The sequence below is a fragment of the Phyllobates terribilis genome, unplaced genomic scaffold (genome assembly GCF_046119375.1).
Source record: "Phyllobates terribilis strain yellow unplaced genomic scaffold, ASM4611937v1 Scaffold_12__6_contigs__length_324123572, whole genome shotgun sequence".
Classification (NCBI taxonomy): domain Eukaryota; kingdom Metazoa; phylum Chordata; class Amphibia; order Anura; family Dendrobatidae; genus Phyllobates; species Phyllobates terribilis.
The window spans coordinates 264,754,920-264,773,841 of record NW_027362772.1 but is presented as its reverse complement, the minus strand read 5'-3'; the positions used below and the strand labels follow the sequence as shown (position 1 = coordinate 264,773,841).

The 18,922-nt window shown below is 41.0% G+C and overlaps 1 protein-coding gene across 8 annotated transcripts in view; it reads right to left on the bottom strand.

The window, feature by feature from the left end:
- The window catches only part of AGRN (agrin), a 568,214-nt gene extending 552,021 nt beyond the window's left edge, over positions 1-16,193 (bottom strand). For all 8 annotated transcript variants that reach the window (XM_073656959.1, XM_073656964.1, XM_073656966.1 and 5 more), the window contains exons 1-2: positions 15,823-16,193; positions 2,580-2,841 (exon numbers count right to left, since the gene is read on the bottom strand). In XM_073656959.1, the coding sequence (XP_073513060.1) occupies positions 2,580-2,841; positions 15,823-16,020 (460 nt within the window). In that variant the 5' untranslated portion in view covers positions 16,021-16,193. The remainder of the gene's footprint in view (positions 1-2,579; positions 2,842-15,822) is intronic.
- Between the last annotated feature and the right edge of the window lie 2,729 nt (positions 16,194-18,922).

Genomic DNA, 18,922 nt, shown 5'->3' with positions numbered 1-18,922 from the left:
TCTATGGCCCTGGCGACGCATGTATCCAGACCCAGTTTTGCAGGGGATTTCATACATATGCCCCGATGGGGACACAGAACGCAACGTGAAAGCAGTCAAATCCATGCGGGTAGGCAATAGCTTACTATTTTGGGAATAACAATATAATTACTTGCTAGCTAGGATCTGCAAATTGCCTCTTCAGAGAGGAAAAGGACTAGAACTCTATAGTGCCACCTGTTGCTAGATAGGAGTAACTCTTCAATGGGCAGCACGGTGGCTCAGTGGTTAGCACTGCAGCCTTGCAGCTCTAGGGTCCTCGGTTCAAATCCCACCAAGGACAACATCACCAAGGAGTTTGTATGTTCTCCCCGTGTTTGTGTGGGTTTCCTCCGAGTTCTCCGGTTTCCTCCCACACTCCAAAGACATACTGATAGGGAATGTAGATTGTGAGCCCCAATGGGGACAGTGATGATGATGATGATATATGTAAAGCCATCATTTCTTAGACCCCGCATACGCACTAGGTAGCTATTGTATGCATCGTTCAGCTGACAGCCATCTCTCCCGACTCCCCCATACAGAGGAAGGTTCTGATTGGCATTTTTTTACTCCCCTGTTATACCCCCTGTAAATAGGCAACTTGGCATCACCATTCCCCTTGTCAATAATACCATGTTCCCCGCACAGTCTGACGTGACAATCAATGCTGATGGGGTCGGACTGTGTAAGGACAAGGGCAAAGAATAACCCATTTGTTACTGTAATGACACATTTCAAAGAAGAATAACTAAAGGAAAAGCAAAACTGAGAATTCTAAGAAAACATGATCCAACATTATTATACCTTGGGGACTATAAATTTTTACTATAAACAGGCATAAAAGAAGAGCGATCCTCTCATCTTTAGTGTTGTAGCTTATAAAACTATATATAATCCACAGATAAGCATAGGAATATTTATGGAAGCTCACAGATGTGGAGACATTGGAGAGATTACACTTTTCGGATATCCCATGAAGGATCCTGAAGAACGCACAAATCAACCTCTCCCCCGCCAATAACGGCTGATAACAGGAAACACTAGCACGTATTTAACCATAACAGTCGATGTAGATAGGACAGATGTCATATTCAAAAAAATCATCGGCACCAAATATGTTCATAATAAAAATGGATGAAAGATTCCGGAATCTATACAATAGTGATTTAGAATGAAGAAATACACAAAATGCACAAAAAAGAGTAAAATAGACGCTTTGCAATGGAAATGACAGCAGCCAGACGAGTATATAAATATCATCTACGGGAAAGTTTAAAGCAAAAAATAATCAGCATTATTTCACGAAGCGAGAAACTATAAAAGGCTTGACCTTTCGAATGACCTTTGCATTCCAGGTGGTAAAGGGACAGGGGGCATCGTTCTTTGAAGAAGGTCTAAATGTCTCAGATATGTTGAAGGGGCAAAATAAAAAAAGTGCAAAAATTTCTAAGTAAACATAATATACAAGGAGCATTTAGAACAAAAATGTAAAAGGACATCGAATAAGTAACCAACATTTAAGAGTCCTGTTTATTCAACCAGTGAAAGGTGGCATCTGATTACACTTTCCCTTTAATAATAATAATAATAATAATCCCTTTAATGAGCCAATCAGAAGATGAACTACAGGTATTGTTTATATCAGGTTTGTGCGTGATTTTTTTTTTTAATTTTAGGTAATGTATTACAAATCTTGCAATTTTCACACTGGGCTTTTTTAAGACAGGACGCTTTAAGAAATCCTGTTCTGAAGCATCTAATGAGCGTGTGCAAAGGTCACTGTGAAAGGATGGGGAGCAGGGTCAGTTGTGACATCACCTATTGTGATTGGTTGATCCTGCTGCTTCAGGAAATCCACCAGTACATTAGCCGCAATGACGCAGATGATATCTTTTGTACTGAAGCATCTGCAAAGATCATTGTGAAGGGAAGGGGAGCAGGTGAGCTGTGATATCACCTATTGTGATTGGTGGATCCTGTATTATCCTTGGTGTATAAGAAGTTACAAGGGATAAGAGGACCTGTGAAAGTTCAGGTTCTGGTAGCCGAACTGAACTTAGTTCGGTTTCGGTACCTGAACTGTTCTCTCATTCTCTCTCTCTCTTCCCGAACTCCCGACATTGATGAACGGTAAAATAGACTTCTGGCAGAAGTCCGTGTTCAGAGTTCAGCATCCCGGTACGAACCCCGAACTTTAAAATTCGGGTTCTCTCATCTCTAGTTGTTACCGGTCAGTGTAATCCTGCCTCTGATGATAAAGAGTCTGCAGAAAACTGTTCCTGAAAGTACAGGAAGTAGGAGTATAAAAAAGCCCCAGTGGTCGGTGTGAAAAATTGCAAGATTACTAATTTTGTTTTCTAATAAAGATCGTGAAATGAAAAAGAAAAATTGCCAAAAATGTAAAAATGAAACGATACATTCCCTGTAAGTGAGAATGTCTTGTTTGATCACATACACCCTGAAGTTTTAATTTACTGTTTAATTCACATTGTCGTTGGTAAATACTTTGCGCTGTAGATTTCTTGCGACATTAGATACAAATAAATGGAAGCACTCACCTTCCACACACGATTCCACCTCTTCCAGGTTTCTTAGCGTTATCCTCATCAGACTGGAATTTAACATTAGTTCATTGCGGTGAAGGGGCCACATGTATCGGGGGGCCGGGTTGACAAAGAAAATTCTTGTATCTCCAGTGGATACCTGGTTGTCACATATAGTGGGATCTCCGAATCCTCCAACCATCACTTTGTTTCCTCCATCCAGTAAGATCTCATTGGTTACAACTTCTCTGCCCTTTAGATATCGCCATACCCTAATCTAACAAAGAAATGGAAAAAAGTTTAGTGTGAATGCAGACATCATATCCCCCTTAAGATCATATTATCAATGTATCAATTAGTCTTGCAAAATAATAATATATTGAGCAAACAAAAAAACAGTTGTTGAGGAGCTCAGAAAAAGACAGATAAGATAGTTGCAAACTCTCCATCAGAAAGTAACAGTTCTCAGACTGACGGAGTCTAATACAAATTTTTGCATTTGGGTTTTATAAAAAATGTTGCACCGTTTGCCTCCTATAGCCTCTGTGCTGCACTGTCCATTGTTTCCTGAAAATAACTTCATTTTCAGGAAACAATGGACAGTGCAGGTTCAGCACAGAGGCTATAGGAGGCAAACGGTGCAACATTTTTTATAAGACCCAAATGCAAAAATTTGTATTTACAATACTGTGCAAAAACTTAAGGCAGGTGGGGGAAACATGCTGTAAAGGAAGAATGCTTTAAAAAAAAAAATACAAGTTTTAATGGTCTATTTTTTTCACTTAGCAAAATGGAAAGTGAATGAACCAAAGAGAAATCTAAATCCCATCAATATTTGGTGACCGCTCTTTGCCTTAATCACTTATTCTAGGTACTCTTACAGTTTTCGAAGGAACCTGGCAGGGAAGTTGTTTCAACATCTTGGAAAATTAACCACAGATCTTCTGATGATGTCGCTTGTGCAAATCCTTCTGTCTCTTCGTGTAATCCCACACAGACTGGGTGATTTTAAGATCACGGCTCTTTGGGGGCCGTATTATCACTTCCAGGACTCCTTGTTCTTCTTTACACTGAAGATAGCTTCTAATCAACTCCAAATATATTCAGCATCAACCCCAAATACACAACCAATGACATTAAGAACTATCTTCAGCGTAAAGAACAAATTTTCCTGGAAATGATGATCCGGCCCACACAGAGCTCTGATCTCATCATCATTTAGTCTGTCTGGGATCACATGAAGAGACAGAAGGATTTGCACAAGCGACATTCATAGAAGATCTGTGGTCAGTTCTCCAAGATGTTTGGAACAACCTCCTGCTGAGTTCCTTCAAAAACTGTGTGCAAGCCTACAAAGAAGAATTGATGTGGTTTTAAAAGGCAAAGGCAGTCACCAAATATTGATGTGATCTAGATTTTGTTCATTCAATTTACATTTTGTTAATTCATAAAAATAAACTATTAACATTTAAATTTTTGAAACCATTCTTACTTTGCGACAATTTTTCCTAAAACCTTTCTTTGCACAGCGCTGTAAGATAACAAATATATTTCCCCCAAAGATTGACAACCCCTTTAAAGAATTCATGTATTATTTGTTAAGGAGAGAAAGTGAACATAACATTAGATTTTGCCTAAATACATACAGTATATATAATTCTAAAGAGCAGTAAATACACACATGTCCTCTATGGATGGCAAGATCTTGCAGGTAACACAATAAAAGCAGAAAAGTATCCACCACTTCACATCAACTCTAGAGTCAGGGCAGGTATAAAGAGTTCAGAAGAAGATATTTCCTACGATGTTAGTTGTGGGTGTATATGGTGGGAAAATCACTGTAGGAAATTTTGGTGACTTTCTGACCACAGTCCACTCCACTGTTACGACGCAAAGCCCAGAACGGCTTCTAGTCCATTTTATTAGCAGGTTAGAGCAGGAATTACATGAAAAAGCCTATTTATTACAATCATGATCCAGTTAGTTTGGATAAATGCATCTGGCCTTCCCTCATTTCTAGGCCAAGGACACGGGATTGTGAAGTTCTGTCCTCTGAGGCTGTGAACATTTCTTATTTATAAAGTTATACTTGGAGTTTGATTCAAACGGCATACAGACCGGAGAAGGATTAAGTGGTGTCAGAAAACGGGCAAAAAAGCATAATAAAAGACAACAACAATGTATAAAGAACAAAGGATAACAAAACCTCCAGATCGCTTATGGTTTTTTTTTAAATGCAAATGACATATTTGACATCTAAAAGTAAAAACCTGAAGCAGCTTTGCAAATAAGCTTGCAGAAAACTAAATTTGTACAACTCCTATGCAGACCTTTCCATCGCCATAAGTACATACAGTAAAGAAATCTAGAATATATTTTATTCTGCAGTCTAAAAAAAAAAGAGGAGACAAGTTGTGTTAAGAGAGTATCGGGTCTGTATAGAAAGAAAGGTTGTGTTAAGAGAGTATCGGGTCTGTATGGAAAGAAAAGTTGTGCTAAGAGAGTATAGGGTGCGTATGGAAAGAAAGGTTGCGTTAAGAGAGTATAGGGTGCGTATGGAAAGAAAGGTTGCATTAAGAGAGTATCCGGTCTGTATGGAAAGGTTGTGTTAAGAGTATCGGGTCTGTATGGAAAGGTTGTGTTAAGAGAGTATCGGGTCTGTATGAAAAGAAAGGTTGGGTTAAGAGAGTATAGTGTGTGTATGGAAAGAAAGCTTGTGTTAAGAGAGTATAGGGTGTGTATGGAAAGCCATACTGACCATTGGAATTTTCCCCTCTCCAGCTTCATTGCTGGGCTAAAAGTGATGACCAATCCTTTGACCCTGCAGCCAATCAGTTGCCTTAGTGGTCAGGACTCTGCTGGTGGGGTCATAATTAGAGATGAGCGAACCCGAACTTAAAAGTCCGGGGTTCGTCCTAGACAGTTAGCGTCCGCTGCTAACCGCCAAACACAAACCTTTCCCGGAAATTCGTTGCAATGTTCAGAGTTCCGGGAGAAGTCCGTTGGGGAGAGAGAGCATGTTCCAGATTAAAAGTCTGGGTCGCCATTGTTTTCAATGGGGTTCAGGTTCTGGTTCAAGTTCAAATACAGTTCTGGTACCCGAACTAAACTTTGGAATAAAGTTCGGGTCGGGTACCAGAACCTGAACTTCCATGGGTCCACTCATCCTTAGCTCATAATCATCTCCAGTCTAGCAAGATTCTGGTGGTAGGTATGGCTTGTTTCATTTTATGTCTTGCTTCATGCCTACCCTCTTGTAAACTTTAGGGCCCGTGCGGACGGCCGTAGATTCTCTCATCCGAGAGAATTGGACCAATTATGCAAATGCAAATGAGAGACTAAAAAAAGGGGGTGGGGTGGAAAAGCGCAGTGCTTGTGTGAACCTGTATGGAAATAGAATATACGTGCAGATACAGAGTGGTCTGCTCACCTGAGTGGGTTGTGCAGACCGCACAACCCAGGTTAAACAGCTACTGGCGCTGATAGCAAATGACACTCTAATCAAACTCTAATCAGAGTGTCAGCATAGTGCGATCCGATTCTCTTGGATGAGGAGGAGATGGAGAACAAGAATTCTCCATCTTCTCCATTGTGTCAGTGCGTGGAAATCGGACTGCACTCAGATGTCATCCGAGTAAAGTCCGACTATTTCCACACACTCACTGACTTGCAATATTGGATCAAACTCGGATATGCAAAGTTTTTTTCCTTGAATAGACTTTTTACAAGGAAACAATTGGACATATGCACGGCTCCACAGACTAACATTGGTCCGGGTGCGATCTGTTTTGTCGAATCGCACTCAGACCAAAAATAAAGTCGTTTGGAAAAGTCCTTAAAATGAGCGGAGAACCCCTTTAAGCCAATTAGTTGCTTCCTATGTGTTTTTATTATTATTTTAAATGCACTGAAGCAATGCAAGCAAAGTGGGTGCAAAATGTCATTCCCCTTTCAACTAAAGAACTGGGCTGCACTGAAGTATAAAAAAATAATTTCTGTACATTTAAGAAGTCAGGACGATGACAGATGAATGAATATTACAAAGATATGGTTTCAAATCCCTTAAAGCAACATATCACACCTAACCCACACTCCAAAATTACACTTCCCAGGAAACCTAAGTTAAAAAAAAGTTCTGATTTTTATACCCGAAATGAGTTTAGTGCAAAACTCTTAAAAACTCAACAAATAAATGGGGGGCACTGTTGGACGGATCAAAGTGTATTTTGCAAAAAATAAAAAATAAATGAAAAAAAGGTGAGGTGGGGTCACCAATTTTATTCTAAATGTTGGTAGATTTGACAAGAGATCACAGTCCTATTGCATACATCACTGAGCTAATGTTTGCACTCTGTAAACAGTGTTTTGTGTTCTGTTCCCCTGGTATAAATGACCTCCACCGAGGGGGGAAAACAACCTTTCACTGAATTATACTTTCTCAACTTTGGCCTAGACCTTGAAAAATATAAAAGCCGAAAAATGAAACAAAGAAAAAAGAATCAAAGGAAAGGTTCTACTCTAAGGCTATGTTCACACATTATGTTTTTTTTCAGCGTTTTTGATGCAGTTTTTTGTGCAAATTTTCAACTGCCTTTTGCAGTACCAATAAAGTCTATGAGAAACCAGAATTCTCTGTTCATACATCATGGGGTTTTTTTTGGTTCAGGATTTGTGACTTGGTTGGGTTTTTGGAAAATAGAGCATGTCACTTCTTTCAGCGTTTTTCACCCATAGAAAGTAATGGGTGGTGAAAAAAATGCTGAAAAAAACTCATCAAAATTTGTATCAGCATTTTTTCAGAGCTTTTGATGCCAAAATAGAACTTTGCACACTGCATAAAAAGCCAGTAGGACAGTGAAAAAAAAATGCTGAAAAAACTCACCAAAACTGCAAGAAAAATCCTGAACAAAATGCCCTTGAAGATCAGGTTTTGCTGCAGAAAATTGATGCCAAAAAACCCATGATGTGTGAACATAGCATTAGGCTACGTTCACATGTCCACTAATGATCCGTTAGAACGGATCCAGCTGCAATCCATTGGCAAAAAAATTGTGCAGACAACTTTTTAATCCACTTTTAAAATACTGATCTCTGCTAGATGTTTTTTTTAACATTGAAGTCTATGGAAAACGGTTCCGTTAATCTGTTTTTTTTTCAATTGTAACGGATCCAGTAAGCAAAAAACAAATCCTTCACAAATAAAAGAAAAACGGATGGCTAATTAATGGATCCACTTTCCGTAGACTTCAATGTTAAAAAAAACATCCTACAGAGATAAGTTTTTAAAAAACAGACTAAAGTTGTATCAACTTTTTTGCCGATGGATCGCTGCTGGATCCATTCTAACGGATCATTACTGGACATGTGAACATAGCCTAAATTGTATTCTTTTTCAGATGTGAAAATAAAAATAAATTGCATTCAGTCATATAACGCCACAATGAAGCAAAGACTGAAAAAAGGATTTTTTTACCCCAAATTCTCCTAGTCTTCCATTCATCACTGTAACTTTAAGAGAAGCTATAAACAGAAAATGACCTATTATGAAAATCAGGTTTTTAGGTTAAATATATTTTTAAAAAGTTGTTTTTTTTTCCCCATTTTCCATAGCACATTCTGTATTAAAAAAAAAATTGAAATCTTGTTTACACAGGTTGCAGGTTATTCGAAACTCATGCTTCCTAATGTTTCAGGAAATCCACATGAAGCTTTGCAGGAATAGATGGTCTCCGACCCCATCTTTTGTATTGAAGCATCAAATGAGCTTGTGTAAAGATCATTTTGAAGGGAGGGAAAGCAGGGTCAGCCTTAGGAAGGGAGGGAAAGCAGGGTCAGCCTTAGGAAGGGAGGGAAAGCAGGGTCAGCCTTAGGAAGGGAGGGAAAGCAGGGTCAGCCTTAGGAAGGGAGGGAAAGCAGGGTCAGCCTTAGGAAGGGAGGAGAAGCAGGGTCAGTTGGACATCGCTTATTTTGATTGGTGGATCATGTGTTCTCAGATGTGTATTGAGCTTCTACCTGTCTGTCACGATTCCTCGGCTCAGTGAGTGACTGTTTTGCTGTCCTATTGAATCTTGGTCACTCTTAATGGTCGGTGTTTTGATTGACAGCTCGGTCCTCCAATCTTGTGATGGACATGCTGAGCTGTCGGTACTTTGACTGACAGCTTGACCGTCCAATCTGTGACTGGGAGGTGCTGGGCTTTCTCCTGGTGTTCTCTGTTCTGGAGATTTCCCAGCTACTTAACTGAGCTGTCTGCCTCTGATCCCGGCCAGACATAGGTTGTGCTTCCTGGTAAGTGTTTGCCTTTTTCTGTTGTGCCGAGTTCTGATCTTCCGCTGCCTGACCCTTTGGACAGTGTTCCGACTACCCCTTCATCTTGTCCTTTTGCTTTGATCCGCTATCTCCTGGTATTTTGACCCTGGACCTGACCTGACTTACGCCTTTGTCTTTTCCCTTGGATTTCTACATGCTCTCTTGGTATTTACCCCAGAACATCTGACTTCTCTGCCTCACGGTCTGTCCGTGAGTAGTGACTAGCGTCACACACTGTCATTACCTGTGATAATAATGAGACTTCTGAAAAGTTCTCTGTAATAACAGGATGCATTAGCCTAAAATAGTCTCATCAGCTAGTGTGAATATTGCAAGATTTCAAATTATTGTAAATACAGATCGTGATATATATATAAAAAAAAAAATACATTTCACACAAACAAAAATTTTGTAAATAATTGGTCACTTCCTGAAGAGACAATTGGTTTTCTCTTTGGTTTTTGGCACAACCTGACCGTTTTCTCAAGCCAAAACAGCTAACAAACCAATGCGGGCAACTATTGTGGTCTGCAAAGATTTGCCCCCGATTTTCTAGTTACAAAATTTTAAGTGAGCAATATGGTTTAAGGATAAAATGGGAAGCTTTTTAAAGGAGGGGGCTTTTTGATCAAAAATCATAATCTGAGCACATGACAGGTGTAGGTCTTCTGAGATCTATAAAAGGTTGGTCGTAAACTCTTTGGAGCCATAAGAACAACAACAACTGAAAGACAAAATAAATATTTATCTTTATTGGTAATTGTTTCCCTTTTTTTTTTGTTCTTTAAAGCATTTCTCCCAAAGTCAATGTCCTCCACCTGCAATCAGGGCTGACTACATTGGTGGATGAGTAGTCAAAATAGATGTCTAATAGCGTGCCCAATTCAAGATGAAAATTTAGGATCTGTTTTTACGATTATTTGGAAATGCTGAGCGCTAAGTATGCTAAATTGTAAAAGTAGCTATAGCCCTTCAAAAGTTGTCATCCATTCACTGACTTGGAGGAGCCTTATCTTCCCCGGGAACAAAAGGATCAGATATTGAAATCCAAAGCGTCCGATCCTTCTTTTCGATGAAGTCAATTGTGAGGGTGCAGTCTGGAAGCTGCCATACACATAACACACAACTTTTCTCTTATTCTGGGTCAGTCCTATTCTCCAGCCCATTAGTGCAGGATAATAAAAAGATGCTTTAGGTGAAGAGTCCGCAGCTGAAGAACAGGCACAAAAAGCTTTTTCACCTTCTCGGGATGATGAGTATCTGCACAGTTTGTGCCATTTCCTCTCTCTGCCCTAATACCCATGAGATACAGGAAGAGTTTGGTAAAAGTTGATTTAAAAGAGAATAACTACTAACCTACTTATGACCCATTCACATAGCAGCTAATAGAATTTTGTGGGCCCGGGATATAAAACGGAAGGATGCACTAGGCTTCCCTAGCTTTCACAAGACATTTAAGGCTCAGGTGTTCTCCTATGTTTTTGACAGGTACTCAAGGTCTGGATGCAAGTGTAATCTTTGCTGCACCTATAGTTATGACCCATTTGGATGAGCCAATAATAGGGAGACAAACATTCTCAGGAATGCTCGTTCCCAGCTATCGGTCAGTCAAAAACCGGCAAATACTCGACAAATGAGCAAAAAGCTCATTTATCAGGTGGGATAATTTTTAAGCTGGCTTAAAAATAATAGTCATTGACAGCACATCAACCGATACAAAAAGGAAACGTGCTGCCGAGAACATGATATTCAATGGGCAGAGGATGACTGTATTAATGACCATTATGTGCACATAGACCGTTTGTTGGCTGTGTAACAGAGCCATTGAACAACCAACCATCGGCTTGTATGTAGCCAATCAGCAGTCATACAAATACAAAGGAAGCAGACAGCATGCCTAAATGAGCCATTACTCCCATAATCAGCAGCGCTAAACTAAAAATACACATCGATAAATCTATGTCTCCTCGGGACTTACGTCTATGTCTTATTTGGGCACATGCACACATATATTCTATAAATATTCATATTAAGATCAATTATATTGTGGTTTAGAGGAACTTGATATAAAAAACTATACAAACTCAATCAAGTTCTGCCAAACAAAAGGGCCAACTACTGAGCAACAGTGGGTACAAGTGCTAATGAGTACAAGACTGACCTGTGTGCCCTCTGCAGCCACCTTGAGTTGCAGAAATCATGTAACTCACAATAAATGAACATTCTGAGTTAGGATGTCTACTGATGAACAGAAGCTGTCATGGAGCCCAGGCAGTCCTGTGGTCGAGCCATGGGTACAGCAAGTGGCTTACCTCCAACTTCCATCCTGCACCTGTACTTATAGCAATTGGCAAGTGGAAGTGCAGCAAGAGAAAACGCTAGTGCATACATGTCAAACTGTGGCCCATGGTCAAATCTGGCCCGTAAGGTGATTATATTTGGCCCACGACACCAGAACCACCACCCCTATGTGGGGCCCATTCTACTGCATGGCGGACTATGTGGGGCCCATTCTACTGCATGGCGGACTATGTGGGGCCCATTCTACTGCATGGCGGACTATGTGGGGCCCATTCTACTGCATGGCGGACTATGTGGGGCCCATTCTACTGCATGGCGGACTATGTGGGGCCCATTCTACTGCATGGCGGACTATGTGGGGCCCATTCTACTGCATGGCGGACTATGTGGGGCCCATTCTACTGCATGGCGGACTATGTGGGGCCCATTCTACTGCATGGCGGACTATGTGGGGCCCATTCTACTGCATGGCGGACTATGTGGGGCCCATTCTACTGCATGGCGGACTATGTGGGGCCCATTATTCTGCATGGAGGACTATGTGGGGCCCATTATTCTGCATGGAGGACTATGTTGAGCCCATTATACTGTATACAGGTTGTCCCATGACTTTGTCCAAGTTTTTCAATTTGGCCGTCTGTGTGTTTGAGTTTGACATCCCCGCGCTAGTGGTGCCTGTAGCTCAGCTTTACATACCATTAATGGACAGCAAGATATCACCACTTTTGCACTGGTGAACAGTTACGACCCCACATACCTGCAAGGTTGCATTCATGATTGGCAGGTGTAAGGCACGTGTCCTATTCTAATGATGAGGAGTTTGAGGACAAGTATACTATTCTTTCCGATCATGCACATTTCTTGGCAGGTGTCAATAACATCATGGACACCATGTTCTTCATGGATGTGGAAGTGAGCGCTGCTGGATAACTCTTTTAATGACTTATTGAACAAGCTTAAAATCAAATCTTAAAAGGCATGGTCCACCATTGTGACTGTAGAATGATGCCGAATACCACACCCACAAGCGGGGATGAATGAGATTGCCGGGAACAGTTCACTCATGTGCTCATTTGCCGTGCACGGTTTTCAGTGCCATTGGTTCATACTCTCCAACTTTCTTTGTTCAACTGACTAATGACTGTGTGGACTGACAGGGATGTAGCCTAAGAAACCTAACACACTACAGCTGCCTACCTAGAATTACCATAAAGGCAATCTGCTTCATTCAGTCTATTAACCTTTACTCTTCGTTACATTTATCATTGTCTTTACTCTTAATTTTCTTTCACTTCCACTCTCTTAACTCTGGAATGTCAAGTATCTGCTTAGTAACTGTTGTACTCTAACCACTCAGATGCAACATCTGACCACAAACCAGACCCATGACGAACATTATCACCAACTGAACACAGTATTAGGATAACAGACGTCCCATGATGTCCCAACTCCATTGCAATAGCTTCTAACCAATATTGATATAATGGCAAGCGATAACTATATATATCTGCATAAACTAATGTTATTCCTTATAGAAATTGTAAACACGGCTGACTAACCCCATTCACATTAGACTAAACCAAAGTTGGCTGAACATCAACATCAGTGGGATTTTCCGACAGTCCAATGTGTATTGGGCTCCACCAACGTTTCCACAACAGATGATGTTGGGGGAGTGAAGGATCATCATGTTGGAACTCCAATGATCGATCCTTTTTCTCCCACCAAGGTAAGTTATAGAGCCCAGTGCTCACAGAGAACACAGGAATGTCGGGCTCGGGGGAGATAACCATCAGCTGAACAACTATTCATCCAATGGCTATCTTTTATGGATGATTGCCATTCATTCTACTATAACGAGATTACAGTATAAATGGTAATCTAATGTTGTCCCAATGGGACACTCTACTAAAAGTTGTCTGACATATTGTCGAGACACGTCAGTCCCAATGAAATGGGTGGCATTTCCAAAGTAATACGGGCAACTTCCTAATTCATGGATACTTCTTACCAAGGATGTAAATCTATTACTCCTATGGCACTCTTGCTCTGGTGTCAAGTTGAGGCCCTAGTATAAAACCTCACATAGTTTCTGGCAATTCTCAGTTATTGAAAAGTGCAGTAATCAGTATCTAAAAAAAAAAAAAAATGTAGAAAGCAGAGGTTTAAAAGGTCCAATTAGATGAGTTTTTAATTGGGAATGAGCGTTCATCAGAATGTTTATTCGCAAATAATCAGTTTATGTAAACTTGCCAAGAGTCGCCCAACAAACGAGCAAAACGCTCTTCTTGGATCATTCATTGTGGCGTTAAAACTATTGTTGTCGGCAGCACATCATCTTGTGTAAACGGTAGATGTACTGCCGATAACTATAACATTTTATGTGCACAGAATGGTCGTATCAATAATCATCCAGTGTGCAAAGAATTTTGGTTGGCCTGTCTATAAATGCCACTGAACGACCACCTATCGGCTTCTACACAACCAATCAGCAGTGATTTACCAACTGCGATTGGCAGTGATTGGATCATTCATGGTGGCATTAAAACCATAGTTATCGGCAGCACATCATCTTGTGTAGACAGGAGAAGTGCTGCCGATAAAATGTTACTTATGTGCACAGAATGGTCATATCGAAAATCATTCTGTGGGCAAAGTGTTTTGGTTGGCCAGTCTATGAAGGCCATTGAACGACCACCGATTGGCTTCTACACAGCCGTTCGGCAGTGATTTACCATTTGTGGTTGGCAGGTGCACATCAGCCCGAGATCGAACTGCAATGCAAAGACTGGCCGCAGCTCTTTGAACCGAGCATGAGGGCCTTCTAGAAATACATGAAGCGGTCATGATCGGACTCGTGGCCAGTACCTGCATTAGCGGTCCGATTTTGACCCAAAGTGCATGAACATCTGAATGAGCCTTAAGACTCCTTTTTGTGACTTCAATTAACCACCCCCATGGACCCCTGCAGTATATGGCAGTCTATGATGGAAGTTAAGTGGGGGCTTCTTTCAAAGCAATTTACATCAGTCGTGAGATCCAATATACCAGATATTCCACTTCAAAGATTATTTTAAGTTAACGCCTTTGCTTCTCTTCTTTGAAAAACTTGAGGACAGCCAAAACCCTTAATTCTGCTCTAATTTGTTCCCTAGCCTGGGACTCATTAGGATACTCAGCAGCCATTAAATCCTTTCAGATTTCCTATTGATTTGTCCCACATTAGTGACAAGAAGAAACTTGTTTGGAAAGCAATAAATCTTTTTTTTTTTTTTTTCCAGTTGCTAAAATCTTCAAAATGGCAAGCATGCACAGACACATTCCTTCATCGCCGCAATGGGTTAAGTCCGCTGAAATCTTTCAGACATGAGTTCTGAACTGATCAAGAATCTCAACTACAGTCTTAAAACTCAGAAAGGAGGAGAAAGGAAAAAAAATGCCGCCCGAGAATTGGGAATTCAATAACTGCAAGTGTTCGAAATACAAAGCTTCAGAAATAGATGTATTTTACCAAATGGGCACTTGTCTATAAAGTTCTGAAACCCTAATAACAGACTATCGGCTGCATGGTGGGAAGATATGAAGAACAGACTTTAAATGTTCTGTCGGCTAAAAATATCAAAATTACACGCTTCTGTGCGGAATCACAACAGAAAACACATGTTCGTGCTGCTGGTAAGTGCTCGGAGAGCTTATAAATGCTATTAAAGAGGCATGGGACAAGTATAGGATTGTACGGTCTGACTTTTATCCTCAATGAATGGAAGGAGGGAGAGGGTTAAACGCAGATACGTCTTGAAGGAGCGGCCAGGAGGTGAGGCCACCTTTGAACTACCGGTATTTGGTAGCTATATGATAATATCAATCTGAAACTAAACATATCATAGAGGGGGGTGAAATTATACAGTGTGATATATGGTATTATCCGTACTGCTCATAATTCCACTAAAATATAGTTATTGTATTGTTCTACAGAATAAAACAAGTTACATTTGTTATATTTCACCATCTTTCTCCCTGTAGCCTGTTTCCTATTCCCTCCACCTGCTTGAGGAAACTTTTTTTTCTTCTTCTAGCTAAGTAGCTATTGATGACAATGAAAGGTCCTTGGGGGGGGGGGGTCAATAGAAACTTTAGGCTTTTCCCCATGTTCCCATGATCTTAGTGCCGCCACATAGTCATCAAACGCCATTCCTTCTGAGCCTCAGGCCACCATGTAAATTAAACCAAGGTCTGCCCGGTGGAAACAATGTAAAAAAAAAAAAAAAAAGTATCCACAATATCTGATGCATTACATGGCAAGGAATAGACATTATGGTTAACGTCTTCACTGCTGTAACAATGAGATTAGGATGGAGAAACATTGTATCAGTGGCAGACAGACAAAGCAACAAGTGATTTATATCCTTGTATAAATATTTATACATTCATATGTGACACATAATATGTAGAGTGTCACGCCGGCTCGTGGAAGGACTAGGTGACCATGTGCCCTTCTTTAATCGGTTAATGTGGCCGCTGTCACAGACAATTGGCGCACAGGCTACCGGATTGCAGTAATCTAATCGCTCAATGGAGCCATTTTACTAGTTTTGTGAAGTTTGAATACCCTCGCCCCCTCCTGAGCCGCCGGTCCCCCCGCTTTTACCTTGCAGGAGTAGGTGTGGTGCACAGGGTCCACATTTAGAATCTCCTCCACTGTCCCGGTGAGGACAATATTTGCCTCCTCTTCTCTCTTTTCCAACTCTCTCTCAGGACAATGTCCCTTGCTGTTCCCCAGAAGCGAAGCCACCAGTACTGCTAAAGTCCACAGAGGCATGGCCGAAGCCCTCCACCTTCTCCCCATGTCCAGAGGGAAGAAGGATAAGGAGACCAGAGGAGGAGGAGAAGGTGAGGGCAGCTCACCAAAAAATGTGCACTGATACAAGGGCTTCCCCCCTGGCTCTGCTGCTGTAACAGCAAGGAAAACCTTTCCACTTAGAGAGAAAAGACAAACCCACTCAGGAGGAGGGGGAGGGGGAGGGAGGAGATATTAGTGCTACTCTGCAAAGGGAGTGATGTGAGGTCTTCTTCACAAGGGCTGAGGGGGATTTGCATGCAATCTGAATTGCTGATCAACACAAAGGGGGTGGCATTGGCGGCCCTGTCCTCCCTTTGCGACTGTATCTGATTCCGCTTTCCTTAATGTATAGCTCTTAGGGGAAAAGTATAGCAAAAACGCCACCTCCAGGAAATGCGGCTAAAATCAGGTTAATGGATAATCAGGAGCACAACGTGATCTGCCTGTTAAAGGTACACATGCAACAATGCCGTTGTTGCAAGCGAAGCCTTTGCTGAATATGTTGGCTTAGATCCCGGCGCTCAGGGGACTGCATTCGGAGGAAGAATAGTGAGGAAGGGCACTTTGTATCTGCACTGCAGGCATGCATTCAATAGAGATGATGCTGGATTTACAAGCATCCTAACTCTTCAACAGAGTAAAAACCTAAAGAGATGAACTGGAATATAAGTTGGTAAGCATGCAGCGTGTAAAAGCATGTTCACACTGGCCACTAAACAGACAAAACCTAAGATAGAAGCATAATAAGCAAATACCCTGCAGTAAATAAATAAACAGCAATAGTGCATTAAAACAATATAGGGTACTTAGTTAACATAATTTTGATCAAAAAATATAAAAACCATCCCACCATGTCACGGTGACCCTATTTGGGACGGTTCTAGCCTCGAATATTAAAACCTTAACATTTGTCAAATGACGTACATGTGGATAAGGGCCGAGACACGCAGCCATGGGGAACCACATGAATAAAATGTCCATCCAGCCAATAAAAAAGGGAGATCACACCTTTATATGCAAAGGATGTAACAAAAACCTACAGAGATGAATTGGAATATAAGTTGGTCTGCATGCTGCATGTAAGGGCATGTTCACACTAGCCACTCAACAGATAAAACCCAGTATAAAAACAAATAAGCAAATAACTTGCATTAAATAAACAGCAGTAGTGCATGAAAATGATATAGGGTGATTAGTTACAGTGGTGGCCAAAAGTATTGGCAACCCTGCAATTCTGTCAGATAATACTCAGTTTCTTCCTGAAAATGATTGCAATCACAAATTCTTTGGTATTATTATCTTCATTTAATTTGCTTGCAAGGAAAAAACACAAAAGAGAATGAAGCAAAAATCAAATCATTGATCATTTCACACAAAACTCCAAAAAAGGGCCGGACAAAAGTATTGGCACCCTCAGCCTAATACTTGGTTGCACAACCTTTAGCCAAAATAACTGCGAACAACCGCTTCCGGTAACCATCAATGAGTTTATTACAATGCTCTGCTGGAATTGTAGACCATTCTTCTTTGGCAAACTGCTCCAGGTCCCTGATATTTGAAGGGTGCCTTCTCCAAACTGCCATTTTGAGATCTCTCCACAGGTGTTCTATTGGATTCAGGTCTGGACTCATTGCTGGCCACCTTAGAAGTCTCCAGTGCTTTCTCTCAAACCATTTTATAGTGCTTTTGGAAGTGTGTTTTGGGTCATTGTCCTGCTGGAAGACCCATGACCTCTGAGGGAGACCCAGCTTTCTCACACTGGGCCCTACATTATGCTGCAAAATTTGTTGGTAGCCTTCAGACTTCATAATGCCATGCACACGGTCAAGCAGTCCAGTGCCAGAGGCAGCAAAGCAACCCCAAAACATCAGAGAACCTCCGCCATGTTTGACTGTAGGGACCGTGTTCTTTTCTTTGAATGCCTCTTTTTTTCCTGTACACTCTATGTTGATGCTTTTTGCCAAAAAGCTCTACTTTTGTCTCATCTGACCAGAGAACATTCTTCCAAAACGTTTTAGGCTTTCTCAGGTAAGTTTTGGCAAACTCCAGCCTGGCTTTTTTATGTCTCGGGGTAAGAAGTGGGGTCTTCCTTGGTATCCTACCATACAGTCCCTTTAAATTCAGACGCCGACGGATAGTGCGGGTTGACACTGCTGTACCCTCGGACTGCAGGGCAGCTTGAACTTGTTTGGATGTTAGTCGAGGTTCTTTATCCACCAACCGCACAATCTTGCGTTGAAATCTCTCATCAATTTTTCTTTTCCGTCCACATCTAGGGAGGTTAGCCACAGTGCCATGGGCTTTAAACTTCTTGATGACACTGCGCATGGAAGACACAGGAACATTCAGGTCTTTGGAGATGGACTTGTAGCCTTGAGATTGCTCATGCTTCCTCACAATTTAGTTTCTCAAGTCCTCAGACAGTTCTTTGGTCTTCTTTCTTTTCTCCATGCTCAATGTGGTACACACAAGGACACAGGACAGAGGTTGAGTCAACTTTAATCCACGGTAACTGGCTGCAAGTGTGATTTAGTTATTGCCAACACCTGTTAGATGCCACAGGTAAGTTACAGGTGCTGTTAATTACACGAATTAGAGAAGCATCACATGATTTTTCAAACAGTGCCAATACTTTTGTCCACCCCCTTTTTTAGGTTTGGTGTGGAATTATATCCAATTTTGCTTTAGGACAATTCTTTGTGTTTTTTCATTGAAGACAAATTAAATGAAGAGAATAATACCAAAGAATTTGTGATTGCAATCATTTTCAGGAAGAAACTGAGTATTATCTGACAGAATTGCAGGGGTGCCAATACTTTTGGCCACCACTAACATAATTTGGATCAAAAAATGTAAAAGCCATCCCACCACTTCATGGTGACCCTATTTGGTTTTAATATTAGAGGCT